Genomic DNA, 23014 nt, shown 5'->3' with positions numbered 1-23014 from the left:
TTATCCCCGATAAGAAACCTTTGACCACCGTGGGTCGCCAGGTTGAAAATGTGGACTTCACGACATCTTTGCCCGGGATTAGGAAAGTTGGTTGCGTTGGCGGGAGGGAGGATCGCCGCACTTGCTGCTCGCACCCCGAGATGGCGAGCCTGTGGGGTAAGTGTGCGCTTTCTGGCAGGCGCGCCCCCACGTCCTCACACACCCCATTAGCGCGAATTGGCAAGGGTGGGACCGCGGAGGGGCGGAGCCTTCGGAGCCCCGACCCCACCTCTCCAGCCCCTCCCTCCGCCCCGCCCGCGCTCGCCCCCCGCCCGTTCCCGGGGCGCCCGGCCCGCCCCCTCCCCGCCGCGCGCAAACGAACCTCGCGACACCGCGCTCGGCGGTGGCGGTGGCGGCGACGGGCCGGGCGAGGAAGCAGGTTAGCCCGAGCCGCCCTATTCTGCAGTTGTCTCGGAAGCGCAGGCTGCGCCCTGAGCCCTGCGCCCGGGAAACACTGGCCGGCCAACCGCTCCCGGGACCGGCTCCTCCAGGCGCTCGCAGGCATGCAGCCCGGGTGCAGGCGGCGCGCCCCGGGCCGCTACTGAGTCCGCGGAGCTGCGGAGACCAGCTCCAGCCGGGCCCCTCCCACCTCGCCCAGGGACCCACGAGCGACCGCCCTACACCAAGTCTTCGCGCGCAGCCCCGCCAGCGCCACCCCCCGCGGGCTGGAGGGGCTCATGCAGCCGCCAAGGTAAGCGCGGACAGCGGGGCATGGGGTCCTGACGTTCCCAAGGCGCCGCCGACACTTGCGGTGGCCACAGCGCTGATCTGCGGTTCCCCCAACCCAGTGTTTCATCTCACACATTTGGGGCTTTGCCTGGGATGAATCGCCTTCGCTCTTGGCAGCAGGAAAGTTTTGTGGTTTGGTGTTTGTTCTTTTTTTCCTCTAAAATGCTGTCCTGCGGGCAGCAGGCGCTGCGCGTGGCTGGGCAGACCCGGCGCACGTCCCACCCACTGTGAACCGGCCTGGAGCTTCCTCCTGCGCGGCCACCTCTTCCTGAGGCAAGAACCCCTTCTGGCCCGCAGAGCTCTGGACAGGTCTAGCCACCCCGCTGATCCACCGTAAAGCCCGATTGGCTCGCTTCACCCAGGCCAGGGAGGCAGAGGCTGGAAACGAGCGCGCCTGCCCCGGGGGGTGGGGGTGGGGGAACGTTGGCCGTGTACACCGTCCAGGTTCAAGTGTGAGTGACCCCTGGGATTGTCTGGTGTGCAAGGTTTGGAGTGGGTGCTAAAGGGAGAGAATCCGGAAAGGTTCGACACCTCCAGGACTCGGCGCCTGACTTGCGCCTTGCCTCATTCCTGAGTATGAACTAGGGAAGAGGGGCAGGTGTATTGGGGGGGACCAGTGCAAATGTGAAAGACGCTCGGGAGCAACTCTGGATTGCATCTTACCGAAGTAATTGCATTAGATTTGCTCGGAGGGAGAGTCAATTTCCCCCAGACTGGGATTTTAATGGGAGCCTGTGCGCTGTTATTATGTGGTGTGGTTTCGGAAGGCGTTGGATTGTATTTATTTTATAAATTGGGTGTCTTGAGGCGGATGGAGTAGGGAAAATATCGCCATCTAGCGGAAATGGTGAGCTCTGCCGTCCTCTCAAGCCTCAAAGTTGGGCGTCCTCAAAATTAGACGCCTGGATGAGGTGGAGAGATGGAAACTAGTCATGTTAAGAAAGACTAGTTCGCAAGTGTCCCAGTCATCCTGCCGTGCTGGAGCCCCCCAATGCCCGGAACTTAGCTCCAGGGACCGAATGGCGAGTTGTATTAGTGGAAAGAAGTCCTCAAGGACTCCCGTTCCCTTCTTTGGGTAGTTTTAGGATCTTCCAGCAAAAACAAGGTAAACCATCACCTGGTGTCTTTCTGGCCCAGGGATCTGGTAAGTCTGTGCTGCCACCTTACTGCTCCCCAATATATCTATATCTATACAGGTGATCTGTGAAATTAATGTTAAGCCATGACCCTTAGGAAAAAGATTAGGGGTTTAAGTGTGCTCTTGGGGGTAACTGAAGACCTGGCGGAGAGTGTTATGTCTTCTGCACTGGAAGGAGACAGTGTATCCCCAATGGTCTCTTTCTCCCCACACAAGGGGAAGAATTCATGCTGTTCTGGTACTGCAGCAACGTGACAAGCGAGCCTGCTTCACTGAAATGACGGACTGCTCGATGGCACGCAGATGGACAAAGGCTCTGGGTGGGGCACCCACACATCCAGGCAGGCTGCGCATTCTGTATGGCTGGTTTGTGCTGCCACCTTCCAGACCAGCCGATACTAGCAGGGAATGAGATCTCTGTGTGAAGGGCACTCTGACTCCTTGGAGAGCGTTGTGGCTTTCTGCCTGGGATGAAGTGCATCTCCCACCTCCGGACTCCTCTGGGCTGCGGGCTGCAGTGGTAGTGGGGGGAGGGGCACCCTCCTTTTTCTTTCTTCTTTCCTTGTAAGTCTTATATATCCCAAACTAGTCTTGACTTCTCTATGTAGCCAGAAATGACCTTGAACTTCTGACTCTCCTACCTTTCCCATCTGAATGCCGACACCGGATGCAGGCACTGTTGGGAATTGAACCCAAGGCAAGCACTCTACCAGCCGAGCCACATCCCCAACTCCAACCTCCTTTTCTCCCCCCTCCAACCCTACCCCTTATTTCCTTCCCCGGTGAAGACTGGGGCTTTCACTCCTAATACACACGATGTGTGTGGCTGCTCTGCCCAGCGTACCCCTACCGTTCTATCTTGGTTCTGTCTCCCCACTCACACAATCTGTTTAATAATCACGACAGAAAGGGCCTTCAACTAGCGTGGCATCTTCTTGAAGGGGGGGGGCATATCTGACTTGCGTTGCTGCCTGCCCAGGATGTGGATGACAGAGGAGAAAGTTTAGTATGATGACCCCTGAGTCTGCTCCTCAGCAGCTTTCTGTAGCCCAAGTTCAGAATTAAAGGAATAGATGCTCCCCACCCCTGACTCCACGACAGGGAGCGATCCAGCCACCCTGGCCATGATGCTCACTGCTCCCAGGAAGCAGGCTGGTACTTTCACGGTTGCTGGCGTTTTCACTTCCCCCTGAAAAGGATTCCAAAGAGGTCAAGGGGAATGGCTATACATCTGATTCTCAACCTGTGGGTCACCAACCCTGGTCCTTTCCCAGGGGTCGCAGGTCGGAAATCCTGCGGATCAGATATTTATATTATGATTCGTAACAGTAGCAAAATTACAGTTATGAAGTAGTAACAAAATTTTACGACGGGGGGGGTCACCACAACATGAGGAACTGTGCCAAAAGGTCGCCCATTAGAAAGGCTGAGAACCACTGCTCTAGAGAGCTCTTTCCTGCTACAGCCTTGTTAATGGAATTAGGTTCAAAACCATATATGGCTGCAAAATTTGGTCAAACTTTAAAGTATGCAGGGTAGACAATGAAGCAGGTATGCTCCCTGAATCCACCCAGTGTGGGGGGAGAGGAAGTGGTATACCCCGTGGGGAACAGCAAAACCAAAGGAGGAGTATCAGAAAGCCCCACAGACTAATTGGAATATGTTAACTCTACGAAATAAATGAGGCGAAACCCCTCTAAATGCATTTGTTCAAATTACCTTTGTCTGCTTCTGTTTCTCTTGGGGTCCTTGAGGACAAGGGTTTTGCGGTTCAAACTATCATTATTTGGTCATTCAGTAACCTTAACTGAGGTTAACCTGATGAAGGCAGTCTCTGGTTTTCCCATCTGTCTAATTTCCAGCCCGAATGACAGACTCCTCTCTCTTTAACCAACAGCCCGGTTCCATCCTCCCTTCTCTTAGCCGTGAACGGGGATGACGCAAAAAGTGAAGGACCTCTTTACCAAGCGTCACGCAACATCAGGCAGACGTCAGTGTCCTTGGCGACAAATACACATTCTTAAGGAAGACGTCTAGTTTCTTGTGTCCTTTGACACAAACATGCTGCACACGGTTTAAGCAACGGTCAGAGGCAGGAAGTCTAGTGAGGTGTAAACCTTCATAATTTGAAGGACGAGAAGAAGCAGTTTTGAAATCTTGGTAGAAATCGACTATGTAAGTGCCGAAGTCTTTTATTTAAGACGTTTTAAAGGCACTGCTCATTGACGAGCCTACAGTGGCATGCCCTCTGAATGAAGAATGGAGTGGAGCAAGCACAGTTTACTGAAAGGGTTAATGACAGAGTTCCCCATTGGAGTTACTTTGAGTTTTCCAATTGTCTATTTAAAGCCGTGCTGCCCAGAGGTAGAACTTTCAGAAATCAAAATACTACACTAGCCAGAGTGTGAAAAATCAGAGGGGAAAAGAAAAATCCCTGAAAAGAAAAGATTTTACTAGCACAAGGCCAATCCCTTTCGATTCTGTGCCGTCCGAGGGCCAAAGCAGAGATCACACACAGCAGAGAGATGCTCTACATGTGTTGTCTTCTGTTTCACTGGAGCGCTTTAAGAGGTGCCACGTTTGTTCACCTTCCAGGGCGCTCAGATCTCAAGTTCCTTGCAGGAGCTTGCCCTGCCCGACAGCAACAGTTTGTCCTGTTACCTGATAGTGCTTTCTGCCCTTACCTGTGTACACAGAGCTGATCTGCCCGAGTCCTCCCTGCCAGTTTCTGTACCATTACATTCCTCTTCGCGTGACTGTCTGCTGGAGGACGGATGCAGACAAGTTTCGCTTGTCCGTAGGCATGTTGAAGAATCTTTTCCTCGATGCCTGGTTAGGTGTGAACACACGAACACACCAAGACTGACTCGTGGCCGCCTAGTAGATGTTTATCCCCTCACGGGTGCCGTCAGCTGCCCTCCAGGTAGTCTATACAGAACTCATTTTCCTGTTAGATTTATGCATGGTACTCAGCTCTGTATGTGGCGTGTGCTTCTCCCTCCTGAGGGTCCTGTTTATAAACCTTGAGGTCACGTTGGGCTTTCAGTTTGCTAACGCAGGTTGCATTCACGAAGTTTCTCTCGGTCTGCCAAAGTTTGATAGCCCACTCGGTCTTGCTGGCTGAGTTTTCCCTGGCAGGGATACCCATCTCATCTGTTCAAATGCTGGCTCTCGAGCTGCTGGGCAACAACTGCGCAATCTTGCTGATGTTAGAATTTAACTCCCAGTATGCATTTTTTTTTGCCCTTGATCGTGTCATCCTGAAAAATAGATTGCTTTTACAAAAACATAACCAGGGGACACTTGAAACCCCATGAGGATTTTTTTTTCTCATTTAAGTAAATACCTCTGATGGGAGACGGTATCATATAAATAATCAATAGAGCTTTAAAGCAATTGCATTGCTGAGAGACTGCTTTACCCACAGCTCTCCTGAGATTCATGGTGACGTCTCCTGTAGGTCCATCCCTGTTAGGCATGGCAGGTCATTTTTTGCCCTAGCATGTAAGATTCCTGAGAGTTTGGCTTCCTTTGTCACACATCGGTCATGGCAGCAGGAACAGTTTGCTATTCTGCCTTCAGAATGCTGTCTGTTTGAATTATGTCCCCGAGGCTCATGCCTTGGGATTGTCACCTGATGGGCTTTTAGGACATGACTGGATCTTGGAGGCTCTGGTTCATGATGGATCAACCCATGTGGATTCATACTTCGACGGTGTTGCTGGGGGTGATGGTGGTAATGGGAGTGTCAGGAGGCGAGGCCTGGTTGGAGGAAAATTGAAGGGCGTACCCTGTCCTTGACCCCTGCTCTCTCTGCTTCCCATCCACCCTGAGGTGAGTAGCTTCCACCACCAAGAAGAATGGCCTCACCGTAGGCCTAGAAGCCACAGACAAGGATTCTGGTCTGCCACCTCCAAAACTGTCCACCAGAGTCATTAAGGAAGAGGCCTCCCTCTGGTGGTTATCATAGCGATGCTAAACTGATTGCTCAGGACCAGGTGACAGGGAAAGCTAGTAGTGACCCTTAGAAGCCGAGGCAGGAAGATCACGAGTTCAAGGCAGCCTGGGCTGTGTAAGAAGCTCAAGGCCTGCTTACGGGTTTGACGTTGCTTTCATTTTTTCTCTGCTGGGAGTATTTTGAGAAAAGAGCTCCCAAACTGCAGGGATCTGATTTCTTCTTTAGGACATGGCTGCCGTTGGCAGCGTCTACTGACTCTGGGCCTGGTTAAGGAACAGATGCTCCCTCTCCCCTCCCCGCCCTATCCCAAGAGCCTGAGTTAAGAGTACACAAGAGGAAGCAAAACTCGAGGCAAGCAGGTATCCTGTACCACCCAACACACACATACGCACGCGCGCACACTCACTATCCAAGACAGAAGACACCTAGCATACAGTCCGGAGCGCCTCCAAATGGTCTGTAAGCTGAAGGGGTTGGGGAGAATTGATGCTGCAGCTGGACCAACTTAAACACTTTCTTGTGTAAATTTTCATTGTGTTCTACATCACGGTTAAACCGAGGAAAGGGCACTGTGAATACTTGGCAGAAAAAAAAAAAAAAAAAAAAAAAAAAAAAAAAAAAAAAAAAAAAAAACTTGCCACCCAAAAGGCAGATGGAGACTTCTACAGTCGAACCTTTTCTACTTCCAGAGTTACTTAGGAGGGCTGGGAGAGGCTGTTGAGGGAAATCCTCCTTTTCTAAAATCATTTTTCTATTTGTGTTAGCGTCTGTGAAATAGTATTTCCCTAAACATATTCCCATTTCTAACGCACGATCCGTCACGAGACATTTGGGATGTATTATTGGGCTGACAGGGAAAGATAAACGGTGGGTGAAGATGAGGCACAGCTGTGGCGTGGGGAGGAAAACACTGGACTTGGCATCACAAGGCCTGGGTTTAGCCTCTGCCCTGACATTTGCATTCCTGGGGACCTTGGGCAAGTTGCTCAACTATCCCAAGTCTCAGACGCATTATAAACAGCAACCAGCTATGTCCACTTGCGTGGTTAAGGTAATTCTACAGTCACCTACCGAATTATTTCTTGTAATGAGAGTTCACTAAGTCCTAAAACCCACCCAAAGTCAAGGTAGTCTTGGGGTCCTTACAGGGTGCCGTGGGTTCTCCCCGGTCCCCACACATGCAAAGGCCTAACAGAACCTGGCTCATCATAGACATTCTATCATAGCCCAAACAACGGTCTTCATCTACTATGCGCAACTAATGTTGGCAGCCACTTTTCAACACTTCCTCTGTTCCAGGCGGTCTGTTCTGAGTGGATTGTATAACTGTATGAGTTCCCTTCATCCTCACCTCGGAGGGAGCTGCGAGTACTCTCCCCCCATCTTTACCAGGGGAAACAATTGAGGTCTGGTCTTTCCAGACGGCACGATCTTACTCAGGAGTCTGTATTAAATACTCTCTCATACAGAGGTTGAAGAAATGTTCACCATCTTAGATTCTGCACTTCCTGTCAACTTGGACACTTTGTCTTCGGTGCTGCCTTCATTATTCCATGTTTTGGATTTGGTGAATAACTTGATTGCCTGTTCCTCTTGCTAAATGTCCGTAGTATTTGTGCCTGGCACCGAATGGTTCATTAATACGGATAGCGCAGCCGTCTGCTGGTGAGGAGAGACACGTACTCAACTCACTGTCTTTCCATGCAGCTGCCTCATGGTGGATAAATGGTTTCCAGCCAGTTCTGTTCCCAGGAACTTACTGGAACTGAGAGAAGTAAAGGCTGTGTGGTCCTCTCATCATTACAAGAACTGCATGTTTTCTGTGCATACGTACCCAAAAGCAGTTTTCAATTATTTAAGATGTGCTTATTTTTACTTTAACTGCATGAGTGTTTTTCTTTCGTGTATGGCTGTGCACCACGTACATGCCTAGTACCTTAGATTCCCGAAGACTGTGTCGGATCCCCTGGAACTGGAGTTGTGGATGGTGCTGGGAACTGAACCCTGGTCCTGTGCAAGAGACTCTTGACTCTTGAGCCATCTCTCTAGCCCCTGCTTTTAATTTTATTCCATTATGTTGGAGGACAGCTTGCAGGAGTCAGGTCTCTCCCACCATGTGGGTCCTGGGGATGGAACTCGGGTTGTCAGACTTGGCAGCAAGCACCTTTACCCGCTGAGCCATCCCATTGGCCCCAATGGCTGCTTCAAAATGAGAGAAAGTTATTAAATGGCTTCAGGGTATGGTTTCAGGTAGATCATTGCTAGAGAATTTCATGCTGACAGAGAAACGTAAAAACGCCACTTCTCAGATAACATTTCCTACTTGCTCAGCAATATTTCCACTTGGGGAATGCAGGCATGTTACAGACACATCTCTAGAACTGTTCAAAAGTCAGATGGTGCTGGGCAAAGACAATTAGTTACAGACACAACGTGAGTTCAATGCATCCCTACTACAGGGACTGGGGTACTCGAAGACCCATCTGCCATACCCCCAGGGGCAACCAGGTCATGAGTCTTCAGGTGTCGGAGCTGAAGAGACCAAGATCGGACAGGCCATGATTGGACCACACAGCTAGAAGTAGACAGTCCTCATCCCCAGGTCGCTCCTTCTTCAGGTTTACTGAGGTATATTCAGAGCAAGAGAAAGCTTATACTGAGGCATGGCTAGGAAGCAGCTGGTGCCGTCCCGAGGCATCGTGGCAGCAGTATTCACACGGACCAATCTGTACTTTCTGAGGAAAAAAAAATAATTTTAAAGTAGAAATTGTCCAGGAAAGTGGAAGAACATAACTGTAAAAACTCCTGACATCCCTCATACGCACTATTTTGCGTCTCATTCTCTCTGTATATATGCACATACATATATTGGTTTTGGCTGGTGAGCTCAACTTTCTTCTGCTATGTTGGAGGATTCATAGTACAATTTAAATAGAAATAGATTAGGAAATGCCCACCGTGGAGGGAACAGTCAAAAGCTGATAGTTTGGGGCAATATTTGTTTTATAGTAAAAGGAATAGTAAATAGATAGGTGATCATCTTATATTAAAAAAGAGATAGATAGATAGACAGACAGACAGACAAACAGAGAGAGAGATGAATAGATGGATGGATAAGCTAGACACAGGAAGAGTCACTTGACACTGAATATTTTTAACATGGACCTATATTATTTCGTTTTTACTAAATATATTTGGTACTGAATTGAAGGAAACTGAAAGCTCAGGAAATTTTTTTCTTCCAGTAAATTCTGTCTTGGAAATCATTTTTGCCTTTTCCTAGCACACTGAATACATCCATGCCAATTTGGAGGGATAGAGTTGGTGAGGTTCCAAGAGTACTCCGTGCACATGCCGCAGGCCCACCGAGCTGGTCCGTTAGACCCTGAAGATCCTCTCACTGTTCTAGAAGCGAACCGATAGGCATGAAGGCTGACCCATGGGTCTGTCTGATACAGTTAGTTCAAGAAATGAAATCTGACAGAGGCTGTTCTGGACAACGTGAGGCCGATGCTGATGGCGAAAGTCGTTGTGGGGAACAGCTGTGCATTTGTAGCCGACGATGTCGGGCTTCACAGTCAGTGGTCCTGTTGGAAAGAAGCTACCAGCATCTATCTCGCAAAGCCAGCTCCGTTGTCTCGTGACAGGGGAGTGGGCTGCCAAGAACCCCAGAAACACCCCTCTCGGGGTGCTAGTATCCTGTGTTGGGATGCTAGGTTCTCGACTGAGCTGCCTGAGAGAGACCAGGACGGCATGTTGCTCATCACAGGGCATCTCAAGTCTCAATCAGAGTCCTCAGTTCTTAGAGTGAGACAGAAAACACATGCATAAGCAAAAGGAATTTCTCTCTCATGAGGAAAACATATTACACATTTAAAGATGTTCAGAAGTGACTGGGATCTGTAAATATGTTTTTTCATATTTCATCTTTCATATCTACTTGTGGAAGTATCCCGGGTGAGATGATGCTTCAGTCTCTAAAGAGAGCTGTTGGGATGTCAGCATCATATGTTCTTTTAGAAAAAGTAACATTTAATTGGTGGAGAAAAAAACTGTTTAAATTACCAAGAAGTCGCCCTCATAGTAACGGGAGGCCATCAAAATAAAAATAGCATGCACACAGAGAGAAAGGAGGCTAGAAAGAAGCTAGGAAGATTAAGTGGGCTAAACAATTCAAGGAGCATGTTTCGAGAGTCTCCAAAATCCACAGTGGTGTGTGTGTGTGTGTGTGTGTGTGTGTGTGTGTGTGTGTTTGCTGGATCAAACCCAGAGTTCCACAAACACTAGACAACAACTGTACCACTGAACCCTACTCCCAAGCCCTGAAGAGGCTCTTCAGCAAGCTTACAAATGCTTTGGAAGCAAATTAATAGGGCAGAGTCCTCTCCCAACCTGTTATGGCAATGAACACGGAGAGGAAGTTCTATGGCGGCCTATCCTGTCACCTACCACAGAGAGGAAAACTGTCATAATGAAGCATGGCAGTGATGGCCTCTTGGCCAAAATGTACAGTTGTGCTTGTGCTTGCACCTGCGTGCCTCGTCCACACAGAGGGAGCATGCCTGTGTACCGGTCCCTTTAATAGTCTCTCTCGTAGAACATGCACTGTTATTACTATTGCTAAGCACACGCTAAAGTATCAATTATCTGGATGAAGTACAACAGAGACCATGAACCTGGACAATTTAATGGGAGAGAGGTAAACAAATCAAAAGACAAGGAAGAAACCCAGTGATGAATTACATTACCTTCAAAATACCGTCCAACCAGGTTCCACTCAAAAGGTCATTTATAAGAAGAGTTCAGTGGCTCCAGAGAAGGGGGACGGGAATTGCCAGAGATAAGAATGATCCTCAGAGACAAGAAACAAAAATAAGGGAAAAAAAAAAAGGTACTTTTCTGGATGAAGAATTAAGAACAGTGGGGAATCCCCCCGGATTGTGCACCCATATTTAGCTGAAATGTATATATTTTATCCGAAGAAAGCAAGGTCAGATGGTTCCAGCCTGTAGAAGAGATGCAGGTCCTGTGGAGATAGCAAACAAACGGTGATTAACTTTTGGGTGAGCTCAAGACTGAGTAAGGAAAACACAAATGAAGCTTTGCAGGCACGTGCCCGAATTAACGCATTTACAATAACATAATCCACACGATGACAGGAGAACAGGCTCCGGAGCCCAAGCCGTTTAGAGTCAAACAAGGGCATTCCGAGGGTCCTTGCAGGGTGCTTGATAATTAAAGGCTGTGCAGGCCTAGATATTCAGAAACTGCCTAACATTTTATCGGAGATGGTCCTGGACTCCAAACCAAAACAGAATGTTCTTTCCAGACTGTGATCCAGACTTGACAGTTGATGTCCTTCCACTGCAGAGAAAATATATCAAGGCTGTAGAAGGATGAGCAACGTTTAATCACCCTGGAGAGCATCTTTCACAAGAGGCTGTCCTGCTTTGTTCCTTGAGGGCTTCAGTGTGGGAAGATAAAGGCAAGGAGGTGATAGGATCAGACTTGAAGGTCATGGGGAACATGAACAAAGACCGCCTCATCTGCTCCGAGATGGCTAGACCAGGAGTATATCAACGAGAAATTGAGCAATCAGATGGGTCAGCTTGCTTGGAGCTGTCAAGTGAACCGATCCAGCTCTTCAAGCCATGGTATAAGTGTGTGTGTGTGTGTGTGTGTGTGTGTGTTGTGTGTGTTTGCATGTACACATGTGAGTTTCTGGGATCAGACTCAGAGCCTTGTACATACACACCCTACACCCCAAGGACAAACTCAGGTCCTCCTGTAAGCAAGGCAAGCCCTTTGCCGTTTTTCTCCCCTATCCCTCCCCAGCTTTTTCAAAGCAGGGTGAGAGCAGAGAACACTCAAGAAAATTTATCAGATTCATAACTGAGAGATAACAATGGATTGAGAGGTACTGGCCACACATCCCCATTTGTGAGGTTGGCAAAAATCCCTGAGACCAGTATTGGACCATCGGCTTCATCTATACCCAGTGGTCTGTTTGTCCAAGCGAGAGGAATCCAAAGTAAGACTAGAGCCGGCCACATGAGAGATGTCATAGTTTGTCCTAGCTAGGACAAGTAATAGTGTGGCCAGAAAGAACCAAAGAAGACACGATGAAGACTCCATCAGCCCCTACAAAGCTCGCCAGTTAAATTCAACTTCAGTGAAAACCGGATGGCATCCCTGCCAACTGCCTCAGCCCTAGCATACATTCTCCCCACCTTCTCAGGTCATCACCTCAGGTACATGTCCTGGAACTCTCTGGGTACACCAGGCTGGCCTCTGACTCCTGAGCGCTGGGATTCAAGCCACGCACCGCCATGCCCAGCTTGAGTGAGTATTTCTGATCATTCAGTCAGTTTTCTCCTCTGTACAACACGGGCGATCGTGAACCTGTCTTAGCTGAAACTGTCTGAAAATGTCAATCAACACAGACAGCATAAGAACAAATCAAGGGGCTGGAGAAACAGCTCGGTGGTTAAGAGGGTGTACTGCACTTCCTGAGGACCTGTGTTCAATTCCCAGCATACCTACATCAGGTGACTTATAACTGCCTGTTACTCCAGTCCCAGGGTCTCCAACATCTCTGACCTGGGCAGGAACCTACGTTCACATGCATATATCCCCCCCATACGAACGCACATGTGTGCACACAATCAAAAATAAAAATAATTTAAAAAGAGAACAAATCGAAATATTAGCCATGAATCTTAGAAAGCAACCCTCAAGACACCTGAAAATTCACATCGCCTTTTTGATTGACACTCATCTCACTTCCCCTGTCAGTCATTGCTCCCCAGTGTTTGTTTTCGCAGCAATCCAACCATAGCATTGTGTTAGCTTTCTATGACAATAACAAAATAACCGAGCTTATTCACTTACAAAGAAAGAAAAAAACCTAGAGGTTTGTCTTGAGACACAGGAATGCATACACTAGAAAAGGAAGGAGTTTGGGAAGCTGTGATTTGAACCTGGAAATGCCGAAGAGAATGAGAGGTAACCGATACCAAGTCCCAACAAGTTCTTGTTCGTGAGAAACTGAAAGCAGGCCACAAGAGCACTGTGAGATGAGGCTGTGGAAGCTCAGCAGCCTGAGCTCTCCCTCCGAGCTGTGAGGCTTCCTGCAGGCTGTCCGGGACTGGGAGAGAGGCAAGGTAGAAAGGGACTACATTTGGAAGAAGCCGCTAGCACTGCACGAGGGGTGTTTGTGTCATGGTGACTTGCTAACGGGTGTCTGTGTGAGCAGAGAGGAGTGGGAGTACATTGTGAGATGGTGTGCAAAGAAAAAGAAAACAGGTTGTCTTGGCTCACAGTTTGGGGGTGTCCAGTTTGCGGCCAGGTGAGCCCGTGGCTTTGGGCCTCTGGAGGGCCTACTGAGTGGCAGTGGTGGGGTGCATGTGGTATAGTCAGCAGCCTACTTCGTGGCCAGGAAACAAAGGAAGAAAAGAAAAGAGTCAGGGTCTCAGAATCTCTCCAAAGGCATGTCCCAAGGACGTAAGGATCACCAGGCTCTACCTCCTAAAACTTTGCCTGTCTCCACACCACAGCAAGAATTGTCTTATTTCTTTATCCCCTGAGATAGCCCAGTCTGTTCTGAGAAGCACATTTACTGGCTGATCCCAGCCCTGGAGTGAATAGCAACTGTTAGCTGCTGAGAGGAGAGAGAGTTCCCTCTAAGGGTCTACCCCCTGGTAAGCTGACTAGCGGAAGAGCGCATGTCCAAGAATATTTACATTTTATACAACACAAATTAGTCTTGAAAGACACAAATTTGGGTAGGGATGAATATGATCAAAACAGGCAGGAAACACCAAATTCAAGGAGCTAAGAAAAAACAAAACAAAAAACCTTGAGTCTCAGGCTGAAGGGATTTCTCCCGTGGTTAAGAATGCTTGTTGCTCTCACAGGCTCTGTTCCTGGCACCCATGTAGGGAGGCTCACAACGTCCTGTAACTCCAGCTCCAGGGGATCTGACACCCTCTTCTTCTTCACCCTGGCAGGTGTCAGCACCTGCACACGTGTACACACTCACAGATACATACATAAACATAAATATTTTTTAAAAAAAAAAATCGAGTCTCCCTCTCAAGACAGCACCCATCCCTAGCAGAGATGCTGGGGAAACCCCAGGGCCTGGTACCCCTCCCAAATTATATTCAGTTGTGGTCTTAAGTGACAAAAATAGCCTGGCCCTTTCACAGGGAGAAACAGGTGTTGAGATGAAAATTCCCGCTGCCACTGGACCAAGGGCAGGGCTAGAGAGGCCTTCCCTGCGCTGCTGGGAATGCTTAGGAGATCTCTGGTTATACAAAGGTTTAGAAATCTGAAAGGCAGATTCCAGCCAATTATGTTTAATTCTGCACCTAAGGAGTGGAAAGGCCACAGCGAGTGTCTGGGCAGTCTGTCTGTCAGGGCTGCTCCTCCGGCAAGCAGTGCTGCTGTGATTCTCCACAGTTGTTGGGTTTGGCAGAGCAGCCTTGAAAGGAAAACTTTTGAGCCCTGGATTTGAGACGGTGACCTCTCCCTAGAGAATCCTACACCGCACTTGGAAGCTTCGGTTCAAGGGAACAATAAGTAGGCAGAGCCTGTTCTGTCTGAGACCTAAATATTTGAGAGGAATCCCCGGGGTAGCCCAACTGGAACGGAAAAAACGGCTGCTACCACGGGCTTTTTTGACCAAAGGAACCTGCAGTCTCAGGCTTCACAGGTGATTGAGGAATTAGTTCCCCCTCATCTGCTTCAGGAAGGCCAGATTCTGAAGCTGTAAGGTCTTGCTGCCTGTCTGAGGCACCATGTGACTTGGGGCATAGAACCGCCCCCCCCCTCCAGTCTCCTTTCCCTAGTCTCCCCTCCCACAGCCGAGTTCTCAGAGCGACATAGCCTGCAGCTTGTGTGGCCTGCAATGAGACTGTGATAGCTCTTAAGAGAAATTGGATCAAAATCCAAATCCCCCCCACCCCAAAAAGCCAGATGGGCTGGCTTGGGGGGTGGGGTGGGCCGGAGGAATCCATTTGACTCAACAGCAGAGGGCTCGGCCTGCGCGCCCCAGGGACCACAGTATCTCTATCTCACTAGGTTGGTTGCTGTGTCCCGGGAGGCAGCTTTGGGCCCGCAAGATCTCAGTTCATGAGAGAGATCTCTGTTGCGAACAGGGCCAGGTTCTCGCGAAGCAACCGGGTGCTTAGAGATGGTGCGGGAGGGGTCCCCAGCGGAGTCCAGGTCCGAGGCGGGCGTGATCCTTGAGGTGCAACTGTGGCCCAGAGCCTGACAACTCCGGAGGAGGCCTTTCGGTCTTCTGCACCAGCGAGACATCTGAAGGGGGGTAAAACGAGCCCAGGGGTGTCGGTGGCGGCTTTGGAGCGGTAGTCTGGTTGCAAAGGGAGGCTGGAGTTTGTCTCCAAGCTCTTTCAATTTGGATGCGATGTTGATGGGAGAGGATTGAAACTCTCTGAGATCCCCGTGCCCTGCGCGCCTTAGCCACCCGGGGGAGTGGGGAGTGGCAGTTTGGGAGCCGGGGAGACGCACTGCACTAGCGGGCCCCTGGTTCCCCAGGTCCCCTTGGCCACCGGCCGAGCAGCCTGGGCTGGCGATCCTTCCTCCCTCCCGCCCTCCAGGATGAAACCTGAGCTCAGGAGGGCGGGGCTCACGGCGGCGGGGCGCGGGGCGGCTGCGACATTGGCGGGGAAGCGAATGATGGATGGCGAAGGCGGGGCCGGGCAGCGGGGTGTGGGGGTGTGGGGTGGGGGGGGGGGACACCGGGCGCCCGTGGCGGAGGTGGACCGGGCCTCCCGGCTCGCTGCTCCCGCCGGCCGAGCAAGGCTGCCTCTTCTCCGCAGCGTGATTGATTTTTTTTCCTTCCTTTTCTTCTAAACTTCTTCCAGGGAGAGGCTAGTGGTAACAGGCCGAGCTGGATGGATGGGTATGGGGAGAGGGGCAGGACGTTCAGCCCTGGGATTGTGGCCGACCCTCGCCGTCCTTCTCTGCAGCTTCCCCGCAGGTAAGACACCGCTCCCTGGCCGGGGGATGGCCAGCAGGGTCCCCCGTTCCTGGGCCTCCCTGCGCGAGTTGGGGTCCCGGGTTCTCCAGCCCCCTGGGGACCCAGATTTCCATTGCCACGGGTCTTTGTCCCGTGCCCTGCATAGGGAGCGATGGATGTCGGAGACCTGGAGGTGAGGGAACTCCTGCCTGAGCTCCGAAGAACAGGAGCGAATGGGGAGATCTGCAGAGCTAGGGATGCTTCTCTGCCCCCCTCCCTTCTTCCGAGAAAACGGGTGCCCTGGACGCCTTTTGGGTGCTCCAAAGGAGAGAAGGGGAGGCTCGGACTCCGCACCAGGGGCACTTTCTCCAGCTCCTCGCCCACCAGTTTGCAAACCTGTTGGTTGCCCAGGGGTGGAGCTGGGGGCGCTGGGGAGGTCCCAGGTTAGTCCCCGACCGCCCCGTCCCGCCCCCACGCTGGCCCACGCGGGGAAGCCCACGGACACAGGCTCAGACGCGTTAATTCCTGTTTGATAACATTCTGCGTCGCCCCCCTGTTTGTTTTTATTGTGCCAGAAAGCGAGAGAATTTCAGAATTAAAGCTGAAAAAGCCCATCTGTTTCCAATGAATCCCCCATAGTTTTTCACAATGTTTTTGGCAGATCGCTGCTTTCAAATTCCTCCGAGCCCGGACCTCTTGTTTTTGTTGGGGGAAGGGAGACCAACTCCACAGAGAAGCGTTTGTTCCTTTCCAAACGCTCCGGTTTCTTTACTTTTTCCCCTTTGGGGGGGAGGGGGAATGAACGAAGCTTAAATCCCCGGTCTGTTTTCTTTATAATGTTTCGTAAAGTTTTATTTCATTTTTTACTTCATGCTACTCAGAGTCTGAAAAGGCCACTTAAACGCTTTCCACACGTTTTTCTCTTTTTAAAATATAACTAAACAGTGTCACGGCCAAATGGTCCTCCTTGTAAGGCGGGATCTCCCAGCCTTTTCCATTGTGTTGTGGGGTTCAGAGGTGTCTTTGAGCAAAAGATTCCAGCTTGTTTCGGAGCGCGGCCAGCTGTGGTTCTGCTGCCTCTGCGCAGCTGAGATTTGCAAGAAAGGACTTGAGTTAGGACTGGGACTGGGCTGTTTTGATTTACTTTTTCAGCCAACTGGGTTTCAAGGAACTGACAGACAGGGCAGTCAGTCCAAGCTAGGCCTGGCTTCAAGTTGGCATTCCCGGGGGCACACAACATGGACAGCAAACACTATGGGGTAAGGGTGAGTTTGCTCTCTTGTCTCAGCTGAGCTACAGGGCCCCCAGTACCCACTTAGCCAAAACGTTCCAGCTCCCTCAGGGACTACCACCAGATCTTTTTTCTGAAACTCCCAAAGAGATAGATCCCTGCCCAGGACTAGAACCGGGGGAGGGGTGTCAGTATGCCCTAACAGCCCTCATACCCCAGACACCCTGAAATCTCAAAACCCCCACAGTGGTTTCCAGCAGGGGAGATAACCTCCCCCCACTGCCATGTTCTTGAAACCCAAGTTTCTTCATCTGAATCAGTGGTTCTCAACCTTCCTTATGTTGCTCCCTTTAATACAGTTCCTCATTTTGTGGTGACCCCCCCAGCCATAAAATTATTTTTGTTGCTACTTCATAACTCGTAAGTTTGCTACTGTTAGGAATCGTAATGTAAATAATCAATTTTCTGATGGTCTTAGGAGACCCCTGTGGAAAGGGTCATTTGATCCCCAGGGGTCGCGACCCACAGGTTGAGAGCTGCTGATCTAAATATTCTATTTGAAAGACTGATCTTATTTGTTCCCAAGAATTAATTTTTAAAAAAAAAAATAGGGGATTTAATTAAAATTTTAAAAAGTAAAAACCATCATCAGAAAGAAAAACAGTTTCAGAGAAGTGGCAGCGTGCTGTTGTTCATCTTGGTTTGGTCGGGATAAAGAGCCAGCCCATTGCAAGTTCTATCAGATGGGTTGATAAATGGCTTTTGTCCCTTGGCTGCAGTGGGGGGGGGTGTGATCTCAGCTCAGTGCTGAAATTGAGAAGGGGGGCTCCCGGGGCTCTTAAAACAACACCTTCCTGCTCTTAAAGCTACAGCACTTGTTAGCTTCTGGGGCTGGAAGGTGAGGAGTGGAAGGGCCTGCAGAAGTTCTCCAGAGTAGGAAGAAGCTGCATGGCTGGGTAGGGTTAGGGCTTGTAGGGTGGGTGGGTGGAGTGATGTTTCTCCATTCATTTTTTTTTTTTTTGTCTTAAAAACTATTTTTGTTTTAAACTATCGGCAGCATAGTCTGAGGCACACTGGCGGGTTATGTAATTCACAACTCAAATTCCGCCACTTTTGTGTCCAAGAAACCCATTTCTTTTTGGCTTCGGGGCTGGTAACTAGACCCTGGCAGATGGAGCTGATAGCTGGGTTGTGTCATGCCAGCTGGCTAAGGTTTCCCCTCGCTGGAGCCCTCTGACAGTTGCATGTAGTCAAAACTCCCCACCTCTGTGAAAACTGAGCTGCTGCTCACCAAGCACCAAATAAACTGAGGGCCTCAGGAATGTGGGTGCGCTGGAATCCGCGTGGGGCAAAAAAGACAGTTTCCTCCGTGGGGAAGATGCGTGATTTCCACCGCGGAGATGCACTGTCCCCGTCTCTGACGTAGCAAACAGGATGCCCCAGAGTGAAGGTCAGAGTTCTGGTGCGCAGTGTGTGGACCTTAGGGACATTAGGCAAGCCGGGGTCTCACCCGCCAGAGACAGGTGGAAGCTGGCCGAGCAGCCCTGTGAAAGCATGGGTTTGTTCAGGGCTTGCCTGCTTGAATGGCTGCCAGCAGTGAGCAGGAGTGCAAATTAAATTGGACCTAGTTATGTGGAGAAAGATGCTTTCACTCTGCCAGACTGAGAGTGTTTGTGTGTTTGGAGTGTTTACACGGACTCGCTCAACGTGGATGGCCGACTTCCCAAGCCCTTGCTCAGTGACAGCGTTCAGAGCCCTCTGCCTGATCAGAGAGAAGACTGGAGGGGTGTCTGAATACTGTTCTAGGGTAGAAGATGGGACAAAGTGGCTGCATCCCCAAGCCGGATGGGGGTGGGCCGGAAAAAACTTCTTAGAAGAGGTTTCCTCAAATAGCATCCTCTCCAGAACTCAGCAAAGAGATACATTTTAAGCTTCTGAGAGAAACCCTTCTAAAGCATGGTGTGTACATGTTGATCTGTGTCTTGTAGCTGTTCGTGCATGCTGTTCTAGCGGGGGTTCTCAAAGTGTGGGCCATGGACCAGCAGCATCAGCCTCCCCCAGGAACCTGAGCGCTGCAGGTCTAGTGAAGCAGATGCAGCGAGGCAGGCCCTCCAAGGGATTCTGATGCTCGCTTGTTCGAAGGGCTCAGCTTCTCAGGAGGGTGCAGCCTCTCCTCCTGTTTCCTTCCCCAATAGTTGTATTTGATTTTTTGAATTTTCATTTATTTTTATTTATGTGTATGCGTCTGCATGCTTGCATGTGCAGCCACATGTATGTAGAGGCCAAAAGGAAACATGGGAGTCCCAGGAACTGCAGTTACTTGTTTTTAATGAGCTGTCCTGTGTAGGTGATGGGAACCGAACCCTGGTCCTCTACAAGAACAAGTGCCCTTCCCTGCTCCGCCAGCTCTTCAGCCCCCTCCCTTATGCTTTTGAATGCCCTTGGGTTACCTCTCCTACCCTTTGTTGTCCCTGTTGTAGAAGTGTTTGTCTTCAAATGGGGACACTGAGACTTAGAGAAACTAAGGTTCTCCGAAGGACCTAAATATATCTGCGTGGCTATAGAGATGAGGATATTTTTAACTGAACTGCTGTGTAAGAAGACAGAACTAAGGAAGCCTGCTCCCCGTATACAGCTGCGTCTCTCAGTTAGACCCTGTGTCCCAGACGGAGAGTGTATGAGTTCATTTCAGTTGCTATAACAATACCACAGATTTTGAGGGCTACAAATAACAGATGTTTTGATTATAGCTGTGGAGGCTAGACACTCAAGGATCAAGGAACCAGTGGTCACTGTGGTAACCAGTGAGAGGACTTTCCTAGTCCGTTTGTCTGTCCTGTGCCTTCTTACCCGCACCCCTCCCCCACAAGGCAGAAGGGATGGAAAGCTGACTCTCTAGGGCACTTTCATGAGGGCTCTACTCCCATGACATAATCACTTCCTAAAGTCCTGGATCCTATTTCTCATACCATCCCTTTGAGGATTAGGTTTTAGCATGTGAATTTGGGGGGGGGGGTGCTGCAGAAGAGGGAAGAAAAGGATGTTCAGTTACAAGAGGCAGAGACTAGCAGCCAGGGTATGACGGAGCAGACAGACGTTTGACCTCCTGGGAGAGTACAGATATCAACTCCTAGAGTTCCCACAGCCCCTGAGGCTCTGGGGTACCCTGGAGAAAAAGGGGAAGGCTCTCTGGTTTTCTGGTGGAAGGAGAGCCTCCGCAAGGTTGTCACCCTGGTGCCCAAAGGGAGGGGATCTCGGGAAAGTGGAAGGGTAGGGAGAGGCGACCCAAGGGCATAAGACTTGAGCTGGGGAGAGGAGACTCCGGGGTCCTGCAGAGGCGAATGAGTAAGGCTGGGCACCTGTTTGTGGTCGGAGGGACTGCAGTTCCTTCTAAAGGTCTTGCCTTTGGTGGACTGTGTGAGGTCTGTACTCTGCTCTCGGCCTTCAGGTTTGCATTGAGTACCAGTTAGTGCCCTACTATTCTGCTGCCGTGCTAAGATGCACCCTGAAGACTTGCCCTCCCCTCCCCCTGCCAAAGTGGCCTACTCACACCACTTTGCCCAAGACTTTCTTAGTTTAAAACTGAAAGTCAAAACTCCCCGTGTCTCCTGGGTCCCAGGCACACCAGGATGTGGCCTCCCCAAGTTGCATCCCACCCCAGCTGTGTCAGGGACCCCACCACCCCTGCATGAAGTCTTTTCCTGCAAAATGGTCTCCATGTAGGCCAGTCACCTAGAACTGGGAGTCCTTCCTCTGCTTTTTTTTCCTGCCGTTCTCCGCCGTCACCTCGCTGCAGCCACAGCATGAAGAACAACCCCAGGGGCTGCTCCAGTTTCCCACTCCAGTCCCGCGCCCAATGGACCACGCTCAGAACCTCGTGGTTCTCCTTGCAGCATCCAGAAGGGGCATCTCTGATTTCTGGTCAGTCCTACGCTCTCACCAAACCCCCTTTCCAAAAGATCCAGCATATCCCAGCCCCCTCATCTCCGTATCACACCCCCTTTCCCATGGGATGCTCTATGCCTTGACTCGCACCACCCAGTTCTAAGTTGAACACTCACCTCCCTGCCCAAAGTCCAAAGTCAATGCAACCCGCTGTGGTCCAGTCTGACTTTTGGGTGCCCAAGCTGTACGGGGCTGTGCGTCCCCCTGGCTTCATGGACTCAGAGGTCTTGGAGTTTTGTCTTATCCATCTTTTTTTCTGTATGGTAAAGGTGGGAGCCATTTCCTGCCTTCTCTTCCTCTCCTCCCCCACTCTCCCAAGTTCCTCCAGCATAGTCCTGGAAGCTACAAGACCCATAGGTTTTGTGTGTGTGTGTGTGTGTGTGTGTGTGTGTGTGTGTGTTACTTTTAATTCTAGCTTTTGCTCAAAGGACAAAGACCACAGGACTTTCCCCCCCAACACCCCACATTTTCCCCAAATATTGTTTCTGATTATACAAGCAGTAGGCATTTTTTTTTAAATCCAAAGACCAAAAGGGATTAAAAACCCAAAATTCTGGCCTCTCACAGACAATCCCTAATTAACATTTAACAGCATCCTTCAAGACATAATACCTTCGTAATTCCCTCTCCCGAATAGGGTTGTCTGGAGGAGGAAATAAGTTTAAGAGTTCTTCGGTGGCTTGCATGGCCACGGTGTACCAGGGGTCTCCAATAGCTGCTTCCGTCCTCAGGAGCCATCACTCCTGAGGAGGAGGAGAGCTTGCCCTGTGTCACACGGGCAGCTACCAAGCCGAGCCCAATAGCCGGTGCCAGACTCCTGCCCTTTCCAAATTCTGGATAAACACAGTTGTTAAAATTTGCTGTGTAGACTGTTAAAAGTCTGCTGTTGAGCGTCTGCTGAAGATGTGGGCCAGGGGTAAGAAAGAACTGTGAGACCATGACACCAGGTAACAGGATGAAGGGTGACCTCCCCCTATCCCAGTTCCCACAGACATAATGCTTTCTCTGCCTCCAAAGAAAGCCCGTCCTCCCCTTTGTCATTTTGTGTCCCAAAGAGGAAGATGGCACTGTTGCAGGTGAGGAGCTTACTAATGTACTTACCCTGTGCCCTATTTAACGAAAGCACTGGAACACCTAGACACTTACCACAGGGCTGTCTCTGTACACCACCCCTTCAGAAAGAAGTTTGGAGTTGGGCTTCCCACCCTGCTCCAGCTGCCTGGCATGTGCCCTTCCTTCCAGCCCCTGCAGATGGCAGAGAGGGAGAAATTCACTCTTTCTTTTTTTCTTTCCTCTCTCTCTCTCTCTCTCTCTCTCTCTCTCTCTCTCCCTCCCTCTCACCCTCTCTCCCTCCTCCTTCCTTCCTTCCTTCCTTCCTTCCTTCCTTCCTTCCTTCCTTCCTTCCTTCCTTCCTTCCTTTCTTCTTCTCCTCAACAGTGTTTTGACCTGCTTTGACCTGCAGCTGAGCAGAAAAGCCCAGCATGGCTGGAGGCAGGGTCAGGATATAAAGTTCTCACTCACCTCAGGTGTGAGCCCCACATCAGAAAGAAGGATCATGCTTCCAAACCGAAAGGCCACATCTCTCACCTGCAGCTTCACCGTAATCTTTATTACCTCCCATACCACTGACCTTCTGGTGCCCAGGGCTGTTTTGTCCCTCCCCAGAGCAGGACGTTCTCGTTTGACCCCCCTTCCCCCCTCCCTTACCCAGACTTGCTCTTAACTGACAGGCTGCCTGTGGCCTCCCACTCAAGGGCTGATTCGTAGCTTTCACATCACCCTGGGAGTTGGTTCCACATGGCTTCTGTGGGAGCCTGGGGAGGGTGGCCTGTTTGGAAAGCTGAGGTACGCCCTTCTTGGCACTCAGCAAGGGTGCTTGTAGCAACTTGGCATGTGTGGAGGCTGAGGCAGGGCAGCCCTGGCTGGGTGTGACCGAGGGGGCAGTCCTGTCCTGGGAGTGCTACCCAGCCACCTCTGCCCGGGCTTAGC

General features: G+C 50.4%; 1 protein-coding gene across 2 annotated transcripts in view; it reads left to right on the top strand.

The window, feature by feature from the left end:
* The first annotated feature begins 342 nt into the window (after window positions 1-342).
* The window catches only part of Rgma (repulsive guidance molecule BMP co-receptor a), a 43310-nt gene continuing 20638 nt past the window's right edge, over window positions 343-23014 (top strand). The window contains exons 1-2 of one of the 2 annotated variants that reach the window (XM_057756480.1): window positions 343-730; window positions 15755-15870. In XM_057756480.1, coding sequence (XP_057612463.1) covers window positions 717-730; window positions 15755-15870 — 130 coding nt within the window. In that variant the 5' untranslated portion in view covers window positions 343-716. Of the gene's footprint in view, window positions 731-14840; window positions 14949-15754; window positions 15871-23014 lie in introns of those variants that run through there. The other variant, XM_057756481.1, reaches the window with a different exon arrangement.

Source organism: Chionomys nivalis, chromosome 23, assembly GCF_950005125.1.
Source record: "Chionomys nivalis chromosome 23, mChiNiv1.1, whole genome shotgun sequence".
In the NCBI taxonomy this organism is placed as follows: Eukaryota; Metazoa; Chordata; class Mammalia; order Rodentia; family Cricetidae; genus Chionomys; species Chionomys nivalis.
Note: the sequence above shows the minus strand (reverse complement) of the source record. Positions and strands in the feature narration are given on the sequence as shown.